This window comes from Onychomys torridus, chromosome X (assembly GCF_903995425.1).
Source record: "Onychomys torridus chromosome X, mOncTor1.1, whole genome shotgun sequence".
Taxonomy (NCBI): domain Eukaryota; kingdom Metazoa; phylum Chordata; class Mammalia; order Rodentia; family Cricetidae; genus Onychomys; species Onychomys torridus.
This window is the reverse complement of record NC_050466.1, coordinates 6,904,316-6,916,590: the sequence shown is the minus strand read 5'-3', so window position 1 is coordinate 6,916,590 and position 12,275 is coordinate 6,904,316. Positions and strand designations below refer to the sequence as shown.

At 44.2% G+C, this 12,275-nt stretch overlaps 1 protein-coding gene across 1 annotated transcript; it reads left to right on the top strand.

Moving 5' to 3' along the window:
- Positions 1-7,416: 7,416 nt before the first annotated feature.
- LOC118574453 (60S ribosomal protein L7a) lies at positions 7,417-8,199 on the top strand. The gene has a single exon (XM_036175366.1). The coding sequence runs from the start codon at positions 7,423-7,425 to the stop codon at positions 8,197-8,199; it is 777 nt and encodes a 258-aa protein (XP_036031259.1). The 5' UTR covers positions 7,417-7,422.
- Positions 8,200-12,275: the final 4,076 nt, after the last annotated feature.

The following is a 12,275-nucleotide window of genomic DNA, read 5'->3' as shown; positions in this document are numbered from 1 at the left end:
CTTTTCCGCTTTGACTAAGGAAATGGATCCTTCATTGTCTGCTAAATCAACAGTGACTTTATCTGAAGGAGACACCAGTCAAGACAATACTGAAGTCCCTCAGGACCACCAATAGTTGCCTCTACATCTAAAACCAGACTCGAGGCAAAGCAGGCTCCTAGAGCAGAGGTAGAAAGTGTAGTCCATGAGGAGGTGTGCTACACTACTGAAGAGCTTAATGAGTTTGCTCATTCAGTCAAGCAGAAGTCTGGGAATATGTGTGGGAATGGATTTGTGTGGATAATGGTAGAAGGAACATAAAACTGGATCAGGCTGAGTTTATTGATATGGGCTCACTGAGTGGTGATTCTAGGTCTAATATGGAAGCTTGCACAGTTTTAAAAAAAGGAGGGGTGTCAAAAGTTTGTTTGAAAGCCTGGAGGTGGTAGCACAAGCCTGCAACAGATGAATCTCTAAATTTGAGTTCGAGGCCAGCCTGGTCTACAGAGCCAGTTTCAGGACAGACAGGGCTACACAGAGAAACCCTGTCTGGGGAGGGGGGAGTTTATATGAATGGTTGGTTGAAGCATTTGTCAAAAGCTGACCTACTGAAGAGGAGTTGGAGATGCCTGGTATCCATCAGCTTAGTGTTGATGAAGGGATTTTAAGGCTCAGGACATTTCAATGCTCCAATGGGTACATTGTGTAAAACCTAATCCTCCACATTAGGAAGGCCCAGAAGACGCGCCCTTCACTAACCCTACATGACACAAAATGGTGAGAGGGGACCAGCACATTGGAAGAGCTTTATTGTCAACCTTTTCCCTGTCCCAGACCTTAGGGTTGGAGATTCTGCTGCTCAGTTGGATGAATTAAATGCAATGGGTTTAATTGGGCCCCGAGGTAGCAGGGGCCAGGTGGCAGCATTGAATTGCCAAAGGCAAGGTGATCATGGTTATTGAGATGGGCAGCATAGGCAAAGCAATGTCCATAATGGCCCGACCTGTAATGAGTAGCACAAGCAAAGTAAATTTTATGGTGGTGTGATTCGTATGGACTCTTGGTACTCAAGGTGTTTGCAGACATGAGATATATAGGATGCCTACTCAATTTTTGTTTGATGTTTATAAGCAGAAAGTTTCTTAAACAAATGAAAGAAAGGCTCCATTGGATCATGGAACAAGAGAATCAGCCTGTGACCCAATTTTCAGACTTGAGTCAGTTTGCACACCGCTTGAGTGAAGGGATGGCCAGGTTCCCCTGAGGAAGGACCTTGATAAAATACCTAAGAGTTCTACTGTTAGCCTTTCTCCAGTTCTTCCCCAGAGGGACCTGAGGCCTTTCACAAGGGTAACTGTACACTGGGGAAAAGGAAACAGTCAGATGTCCCAGGGTCTGTTGGATACTGGTTCTGAATTGATGCTGATTCCAGGAGACCAAGAAACATTGTGGCCCTCCAGTTAAATAGGGGCTTATGGAGGTCAGGTGATTAATGGCTGAAGTCTGACTCGCAGTGGGTCCCCAAACTCATCCTGTGGTTATTTCCCCAGTCCCCGAATGTAGAATTGGGGCAGATCTACTTAGAAGTTGGCAGACTTCTCACGCTGGTTCCCTGACCTGTAGACTGAGGCTGTTATGGTTGGAAATGATAAGTCTTTAGACTTGCCTCTGCCAGAGGAACTAGTGAAACAAAACCAGTATGGCATCCCCGGAGGAACTGCAGAAATCAGTGCCGCCATCAAGGACTTGAAAGATGCAGGCATGGTGGCTCCCACCACATCTCCCTTTAACTCTCCTCTCTGGCCAGTGCTGAAGACAGATGGATTGTGGAGAGTGACAGTTGACTATCAAAAACTCAATCAAGTAGTGACTCCAATTGCAGCTGCTGTACCAGATGTGGTGCCCTTATTTAATCAGATCAACACATCGCCTGGTACATGATATGAAGCAATGGGTCTAGCAAATAACTTTTTGTCAGTACCTGTCCATAAGGACCACCAGAAGCAATTTGCTTTCAGTTGGCAAGGCCAGCAGTATACCTTTACTCTTTTACCTCAAGAACATATTAACTCTCCAGCCCTGTGTCACAACTTAGTTCAAAGGGGTTTTGATCATCTGTCCCTTCCACAAAATATCACATTGGTGCACTATGTTGATGACTGGACCAAGTGAGCAGGAGGTAGAAAACACTTTAGACTTGTTGGTAATTCATGTGCGCATCTGAGGATGGGAAATAAATCCAACCAAAATTCAAGGGCCTTCTACCTCAGTGAAATTCTTAGGAGTCTAGTGGTGTAGGGCATGCAGGGATATTCCTTCTAAGGTGAAGGATAAGTTGTTGTACCTGGTCCCTCCCACCACTAAGAAAGGAGCACAACGTTGTATTTGGATTCTCACTTGAGTGTGCTGCTCCCACCCATTTACCAAGTGACTCAGAAAGCTGCCAGCTTTGTGTGGGGCCTGGGACAGGAGAAGGCTCTTCCACAGGTCCAGGCTGCTGTGCAGGCTGCTCTACCACTTGGACCATATGATCCAGCAGACATGATGATACTTGAGGTGGCAGTGACAGATAGGGATGCTGTTTGGAGCCTTTGGCAGGCCTCTGTAGGTGCATCACAGAAAAGACCTTTGGGATTTGGGAGCAAGGCTCCACCATCATCTGCAGACGACTATTCTCCCTTTGAGAGGCAGTTCTTGGCCTGCTATTGAGCCTTAGCAAAAACTGAATGTCTGATAATGGGCCACCAAGTTATCATGCAACCTGAGCTGCCCATCATAAGCTAGGTGTAATCTGACCCACTGTAGTCAGAGTTTTCCTGTCCTGGCTGCCTGTTCCCAAATAATCACATGGAAGCTTAATATAAATTATAAATGCTCAGCCAATAGCTCAGGCTTATTATTAATGAGTTCTTACATTTTAAGTTAACCCATATTCCTTATTTGTAGTGGTATTTGCTCTGCCCATGACCCTGGGCTATATGGCCCAAAGGAGGCAGTGTTTGCTGTGGTTTTACATGATCTCTTATACGGAGCTGGAGAAGGTACACAGCCCCTGCTCCCAGCTCCTGGCTGCCAGGTGGATTCACTCCTGGTCAGATCAGAAGATGACTTCTTCTGTCTACTCTGTTCTATAATCATGAGTGTATTTCCTTAATTTATATCTTAATAAATTCTGTTACCCATTTAATAGACTCACATGGATTGATCTTAATAAGTGGCACTCAACATGAGGCATGAACCCATGACCCTAAGGTTAAGAGTCTCATGCTCTACCAACTGAGCTAGCTGGGCAATTATAATTAATATAAGCTTCAGAGTGATTATTCTATAAGCAGGCCATGGGACTGCAGAGGCTTGGCTGGGCCTGAGAAACATCTGACTACACCAGGGCCTGGTTTACTGATGGTTCTACATACTATGCAGATACCCAGAAGTGGACAGCTGCAGCATTACAACCCCTGTGATGGTTTGAATAAAAATGACCCCCATAGGCTCATATATTTAAATGCTTAGGGAGTGGCACTATTTGAAAGGATTGGAAGGTATGACCTTGATATCAGCCCTCCGTCAGATGTGGGGTTGGTGAAGACCTTTTCCCATTCTGTAGGCTGTCACTTTGTCTTGTTGACCATGTCCTTTGCTCTACAAAAGCTTCTCAGTTTCAACAGGTCCCATTGATTGATTGTTTCTCTCAGTGTCTGTGCTACTGGTGTTATATTTAGAAAGTGATCTCCGGTGCCAATGTGTTCAAGACTACTTTCTCATCTATCAGGTTCAGAGTAACTGGATTTATGTTGAGGTCTTTGATCCACTTGGACTTAAGTTTTGTGCATGGTGACAGATATAGATCTATTTGCAGCCTTCTACACATTGACATCCAGTTATGCCAGCACCATTTGTTGAAGATGCTTTCTTTTTTCCATTGTACATTTTTGGCTTCTTTGTCAAAAATTATATGTTCATACGTGTGCAGGTTAATGTCAGGGTCTTCAATTCAATTCCATTGGTCCACATGTTGGTTTTTATGCCAGTACAAAGCTGTTTTTATTATGGTAGCTCTATAGTAGAGCTTGAGGTCGGGGATTGTGATGCCTCCAGAGGTTGTTTTATTGTACAAGATTCTTTTGGCTATCCTGGGTTTTTTGTTTTTCCATATGAAGTGGAGTATTATTCTTTCCAGGTCTGTGAAGAATTGTGTTGGTAATTTGATGGGGATTGCGTTGAATCTGTAGATTGCTTTTGGTAAGATCACCATTTTTACTATGTTAATCCTGCCTATCCATGAGCACGGGAAATCTTTCCATTTTCTGACATCTTCTTCAATTTTTTTTTCAGGGACTTAAAGTTCTTGTCATATAGGTCCTTCACATGCTTAGTTAGAGTAACCCCAAGGTATTTCATATCATTTGTGGCTATTGTAAAGGATGATGTATCTCTAAAGAACTCAAGAAATTAGACATCAAAATGCCCAAGAGTCCAATTAAGAAATGGGCTATAGAATTAAACAAAGAATTCTCAACAGAGGAAGTTCAAATGGCTGAAAGACATTTAAGAATTGCTCAACATCCCTAATTATCTGGGAAATGCAAATCAAAATGACTCTGAGATACCACCTTATACCTGTCAGAATGGCTAAGATCAAAAACACAGAAGACAGCTTATGCTGGAGAGGATGTGGAGCAAGGGGAACTCTCCTCCACTGCTAGTGGGAATGCAAGCTTGTACAGCCACTTTGGAAATCAATATGGCGCTTCCTTAGAAAATTGGGAATCCATCTCCCCCAAGACCCAGTTATAGCACTCTTGGGCATATACCCAAGGAATGCTCAATCATACCACAAGGGCATTTGCTCAGCTATGTTCATATCAGCATTGTTTGTAATAGCCAGAACCTGGAAACAGCCTAGATGCCCTTCAACTGAAGAATGGATTAAGAAAATATACACAATGGAGTACTACTCAGCAGAGAAAAACAATGACATCATGAGGTTTACAGACAAATGGATAGATCTAGAAAAAAATCATCCTGAGTGAGGTAACCCAGAGTCAGAAGAACAAACATGGTATTTACTCACTCATAGTAGCATACTAGATGTAAAACAAAGATGACTAGACTGCTACACAACTCCAGGGAGGCTACCTAGAAAACAGGACCCTAAGAAAGACACAGGGATCGCCCAGTGATAGAGAAATGGATGAGATCTACATGAACAACCTGGACGACAGTGGGAGTAATGAAGGGCAAGATTTGAGGGAAAGACAGCTTAGGGGAGCAGGAGATCCCAGCTGGATCAAGAACAGAAAGGAAGAACAAGGAATAACAGACCATGATAAATGATGACCACATGAGAACAGGAATAGGCAGAGTGCTGGAGAGGTCCCCAGAAATCCACAATGATACATCCTCTGTAGACTGCTGGCAATGGTAGAGAGAAAGCCTGATCTGACCTAGTCTGCTGATCAGATGGCCAAACACCCTAACGGTCATGCTGGAACACTCATCCAATAACTGATGGAAGTGGATGCAGAGATCCTCGGCCAGGCCCCAGGTGGAGTTCCAGGAGTCCAATTGTCAAGAAAGAGGAGGGACTGTAAGAGTGTGAATTGTTGAGACCAAGATTGGAAAAGCACAGGGACAAATAGCCAAACGAATGGAAGCACATGAATTATGAACCAAAGGCTGTGGAGCCCCCAGCTGGAGCAGGCCCTCTGGATAAGTGAGACAATTGAATAGCTTGAACTGTTTGGGAGGCACACAGGCAGTGGGACCCAGACCTGTCCTTGGTGCATGAGCTGGCTGTTTGGAACCTTGGACTTACAGGGACACTTTGCTCAGCCTGGAGGGAGGAGACTGGACCTGCCTGTACTGAATCCACCAGGTTGAAATGAATCCTCAGGGGAGTCTTGGCCCTGGAGGAGATGGGAATAGAGGGGAGGGGCCGGGGGGGGGGGAAGGTGAGGGCAGGGACAGGAGCGGGGAGGACAGGGGAACCCATGGCTAATGTGTAGGATTGAAACACAAATATAATAAATAAATTTTTAAAAAAGAAGGTATGACCTTGTTGGAGTAGGTGTGGCCTTGTTGGAGGAAGTGTGTGGGGGGCGGGGATGGGCTTTGAGGTTTCAGAAGCCCAAGCCAGGCCCAGTAGCTCTCTCTCTTCCTGCTGCCTGTGGATCTGAATATAGAAATTTCAGCTCCTTCTCTAGCTCCATATCTGCCTGCATGCCACCATGTTAATGATGGACTAAACCTCTGAAACTATACACCAGCTCCAATTAAATGTTTCCCTTTATAGGGGTTGCTATGGTCATGGTTTCTCTTCCTAGCAATAGAACACTGACTTAAGACAATCTCTTTCTGGGACAACCCTGAAAGGCACCAATGAAGGGAAATCTTCACAGTGGACAGAAATTCAGGCAATACACATGGTCATAGATTTTGTTTGGGAGGAGAAATAACCACATTTTCTTTTTTATTTGTTTGTTTGTTTGTTTGTTTGTTTATTTTTTTCTTTCTTCCTTTTTTGTTGTTGTTTTGGTTTGGTTTCTTTGTTTGTTTGTTTTTGAGACAAGGCTTCTCTGTGTATAGCCCTGGCTATCTTAGAACTCACTCTGTAGACCAGAGTTCCTCTGACTGGCCTCAAACTCAGAGATCCACCTGCCTTTGCCTCTTAAAGGCTGGGATTAAAAGCATGCACCACCACTGCCCAGCTCAGATTTTTCTATAGTTCATTGACTCATGGGCCAATGGATGTAGCCAATGGATTGGCTGGATGGTCAGGGACTTGTAAAGTGCATGACTGGAATATTTAGGAGAAAGAAATATGGGGAAGAAATATGTGGGTAGATCTCTGCAAATGGGCAAAGGATGTGAAGATAATTGTGTCCCATGTAAATGGTCATCAGCAGAGGAGAAGTTCAATAATCAAGTAGAGAGGGTGACCCATTCTGTGGACAGTCAGCCTCCTTCCCCAGCCATTCTTGTCATTGCCCAATGGGGCCATGAACAAAGTGACCATGGTAGCAGAGATGAGGTTATGCATGGGCTCAATAACCTGGACTTCTACTCACCAAGGCTGACCTAGCTATGGCTGCTCCTGAGTGACAGATCTGCCAATAGCAGAGACCAACACTGAGCCCCAGATATGGCACTCCCCAGGGTGACCAGCCAGCAACCTGGTGGCAGGTTAACTACTGTGATAACTACTCTTGAGTGTCAATTGTGGAATTAACTGAAACTCAAAAATAAAAGGGTATCCCTGTGCGGGATTTTTACTTAATTTGAAGTAGGAAGATTGACTTCTAATCTTGATTTTTGAGGTGAGAAAACTACACCTTTAATCTAGATATTCTGAGGTGGGAAGACCTACCCCTAATCTGGACCACACCCTCTGCTGGAAGCCTATATAAGAAAATGAAAGGCTTTCTCCTCCAGCCGAGCAAGATGCCCAAGGGAAAGAAGGCCAAGGGGAAGAAGGTGGCCCTGGCCCCTACCATCGGGAAGAAACAGGAGGCCAAAAAGGTGGTGAATCCTTTCCTTGAGAAAAGGCCTAAGGACTTCAGCATTGGGCAGGACATCCAGCCCAAAAGAGATCTCACACACTTCGTCAAATGGCCTCACTACATTAGGCTGCAGCGGCTCAAAGTACCTCCTGCCATTAACCAGTTCACACAGGCCCTGGACCAGCAAACAGCTACCCAGCTGCTCAAGCTTGCCCACAAGTACTGGCCAGAGACGAAGCAGGAGAAAAAGCAAAGGCTGTTGGCCTGTGCTGAGAAGAAAGCTGCTGGCAAAGGGGACGTCCCAACTAAGAGACCACCTGTCCTTCGAGCGGGGGTCAATACAGTCACCACCTTGGTGGAGAACAAGAAAGCTCAGCTGGTGGTGATTGCCCACGACGTAGACCCCATTGAGCTGGTGGTCTTCCTGCCTGCCCTATGTCGAAAGATGGGGGTCCCCTACTGCATCATCAAGGGAAAGGCCAGGCTGGGGCGGCTGGATCACAGGAAGACATGCACCACTGTAGCCTTCACACAGGCTAACTCAGAAGACAAGAGTGCTCTGGCTAAGCTGGTGGAAGCTATTAGGACCAATTACAATGACAGATACGATGAGATCCACCGCCACTGGGGAGGCAATGTCCTGGGTCCTAAATCTGTGGCTTGGATTGCCAAGCTGAAAAAGGCAAAGGCCAAAGAACTCGCCACTAAACTGGGTTAAATGTACACTGCTAAGTTTTCTGTACATAAATATAATTACAAACTTTAAAAAAAGAGAGAGAGAATGAAAGGAAGCTTTTCTCTTTGCCTGCTTGCCTTCACCTCACCAGCAAGTCCACTCCTTCACTGGCATTAGAGCCTACTTCTTCAGGATTCCAGCATCTACCAAAGATCAGGTGAGACATTCAGCCCCAGGAACTGAGCAACTACTGGATTCTTTGACCTTCCATTCATATAGGCATCCATTGTTGAATTAGCTGGACCACAACCTGTTAGTCATTCTAATAAATCCCCTTTCTATATATATAGAGAGAGAGAGATTAATTCTATAAATTCTGTTACTCTTTACTCTTAAGAACCCTGAGTAATACAGCTACATTGGACCACTTCCTCTGTGGAAAAGACAACATTTTGTCCTTACTGGAGTAGATACTTATTCTGGTTATGGATTTGCCTTTCCTGTACATAATGCTTCTGCCAAAACCACCATCCATGGTCTACAGAACACCTTACCCACCATCATGATGTTCTACACAGCATTGCTTCTCACCGAGGAACTCATTTCACAGCCAGAGAAGTGTGACCATGGGCCCAGGATTGTGGAATCCACTAATCTGACCATGTTCCTCACCATAATGAAGCAAATGACCCGATAGAAAGATTTCAGAATGGTCTTTTGATTTTACAAGTTACAGTGCCAATTAAGTGTCAGTGGCCTGGAGGGCTGGGGCAGATTTCTCCAGAAGGCAGTATATGCTTTGAATCAGTGTCCAGTATATGGTACATTTTCTGCCATAGCCAGGATCCACGGGTACAGGAATCAAGGTGTGGAAAAGGAAATAGTTCCACTCACTATCACCTCTAGTGACCCAACAGGAAAATTTTGTTTCCTGTTCCCATGACCTTAAATTCTGTTGGCTCAGTTATTTTGGTTCCAGAGGGAGGAAACAAAATGCTCCAGCCAGGAGCCACAACAAACATTCCATTGAACTGGAATCTCAGGCTTCCCCTGGCCACTTAGGGCTTCCAAAGCCCTTAAGCCAACAGGCTAAGAAAGGAATAACAGTTCTGGAGAGGTGATTGATCCAGACTATCATGGGGAAATCAGATTGCTTCTCCACAATGGAGGTAAGATAGATTATGTCTGGGGTGCAGGAGATACTTTAGGGAGTCTCTTGGTGCTACCATGTTGTGTGATTAAAGTCAGGGGGAAATTACAACAGCCTAATCCAGGCAGGATGACAAAGGGCACAGACCCCTCAGGAATTAAGGTATGGGTCACTCCTCCAGGAAAAGAGTCAAGACCTGCTGAGGTTCTTACCAAGGGTGGAGGAAATACAGAATGGGTGGTAGAGAAAGGTAGTTACAAATACCAGCTAAGGCCACGTGACCAGTTGCAGAAATGAGCATTATGATTGATTTTTCTGTTTTTGTTGTTGTTGTTGTTGTTGTTGTTGCTTTGGTTTTTTTGTTTGTTTGTTTTTGTTTTTGTTTTTTGAGACAGGGTTTCTCTGTAGCTTTGGAGACTGTCCTGGACTAGCTCTGTAGACCAGGCTGGCCTCGAACTCACAGAGATCCACCTGCCTCTGCCTCCTGAGTGCTGACATTACAGGCGTGCGCCACCACCGCCCATCAAAATTCTTTATAATTGACATGAATGTTTCTGTCACATTTTGTGAAGAAAGTGTTTGCACAGATGTTTGTGTTTTCTTTCCTCATATGATTTCTTTATCTTAAATTAAAGGAATATGAATAGTTATCATATTTAAGTTTGGGACACTAAAAGAATATTCAAGGGACATTGCCACCTATTCTAAAGTTATAATGATTTTGCAGTTGTATGAGGGATAGTTGTATCATGTTAGGCATAATTATGACCTGGTTATTGTTTCCATTTGGAAGCTAAGCATGACATAAAGAGATCTGGTTGTGTATCAAATTGATGAGGGATGTACTTGACTACATCTGGAATTGACTAAAACCCAAGTAGCTGGGTACACCTGTGAGGGAATTTTTCTTAATTAAATCATTTGAAGTGAGAAGAGCCACTTTTAATCTGACTATTTTGAGGTGGGAAGATCCACCTGTAATCTGGGCCACACCCGCTGGCAGCCTGTGTAAGGACAGGAAGAAGGAAGCTTTTGCTCTTTGCCTGCTGTCCTCCCTTCTCACTAGCAGTAGAGCCTACTTCTTGGGATTCTGAAGAGCAACCCTGAGACATCCAGCCTTGTGGACTGAATAATGACTGGATTCTTGAACCTTCTGTTGGTAGACAGCCATTGTTGGACTAGCTGGACCACAGCCTGTAACCCATTCTAATAAGCCCCTTTCTAGATAGACAGATTCTATAAGTTCTGTTCCTCTAGAGAACCCTGACTAATACAGGCCAGGTGTAGTGGCACAGGCCTTTAATCCCAGCCCTGAGGAGGCAGAGGCATGTAGATCCCTGTAACAAGCATATTTCTGTGAGTTCAAAGCCAGCACTACAAGACAGACCTTGTCTTTTAAAAATAAATAAACAAACAAACAAACAAAAACCTTGCCTTTATTTTATCACCTTTGGGGATCAAACCTAGGGCCTTATATGGTAGGCAAACTGTCTATCATTGAGCCAAAGTCCTATCGATTGAAAGGTAGATTTTTAACGTTCTCCACTTGAAGGCTGGGACCGTCGCTCACTGCAGAGCATTACTTAACTTACGTGAGTCTAAAGTCCCTGAAGTAAAGAGGGAAAAAGAATTTAATTCAAAGGATTCAGGTTAATAATAGAAGTAAATGTGAGTGCTAACAATTTTCTAAAAGCATAACTGAAAATCTTAGGAAGATGGATTTATTCAGATCATCTGCTGATATGATTTAAAAGGAAACAAAGTTGAAAGCACCACAAACTGAAAATGAGGTGGTACATAAAAATTAAAAAGAAGCATGGCATGGTAAAAATGTTACAAATTCAGGCATTAAATGACAACAGCTGAATTCTCCTATCAAACGGTGGCTTCCTGGCTATAAAAACAATCTAAAAATTTGTTGCTTAGAAGAAACACAAACCAAGAACATTATTCAGAGAACAGCCATGTAAGAGGATATTCCTACATTAACAAGGGACAAGCCGGGATTACTATTTTGGCAGCAGATGAGGCAGATGTCAGCAAAAAGCAGCATGATAAATAAATAAGGTCATTACATAATGGCAAATACATGCAAATTATGAAAATTACAATAACACTGATGAATGCATTACCCGAACTCTTCATACCTAGGTATAATGGTGCATGCCTGTAATCTCAGCACTCAAAAGACTGAGGCAGGAGGATAGCCATGTAGTCAAGGCCAGCCTGGGCTACATAATACTGTGGGATGTTCTGTATGTTAAATGTGTTGCTCTAATTGGTTAGTAAATAAAACACTGATTGGTCAGGAGCCAGGCAGGAAGTATAGGCGGGACAAGCAGAGAAGAGAATTCAGGCAAGTGGAAGGCTGAGGCAGAGGGACACCGCCAGCCGCCACCATGACAAGTGAGATGTAAGGTACCGGTAAGCCACGGGCCACGTGGCAACTTATAGGTTAACAGAAATGGGTTAATTTAAGATAGAAAAAGTAGATAACAAGAAGCCTGCCACGGCCATACAGTTTATAAGTAATATAAGGGTCTGAGTGATTATTTTGTACGTGAGCTGTGGGACTGCAGGGGCTTGGCAGGAGCTGGAGAGAAAAACTCTAGCTACAACATAAGAAGACTCTGTCTCAAAATAAAATTGCAATACAGCCCACAAAAGGAAATAGACTCACAAATAAGAAACAACCTTGGTGTCTCTTCTGCCTTCCTCCTGGGTTGAGATGGGGTCTCTTATTTGTTGCTGATATGATAGACTGCTGGTCATTCTCCTGTCTCCACCTCCTATCTTGACATAGGAGCATGGTCAAGCTCTGCTTCCAGCTTTAGGGGCGGGGGTAAGTCAGGGGATCCAAACTCAGGTCCTTACTCTCTGAAATACATGCTTTTCCACTGAGCTGTTCCCCAGACCCAGAAATCCCTTGTGCGTGCGTGCGTGCGTGTGTGTGTGTGTGTGTGTGTGT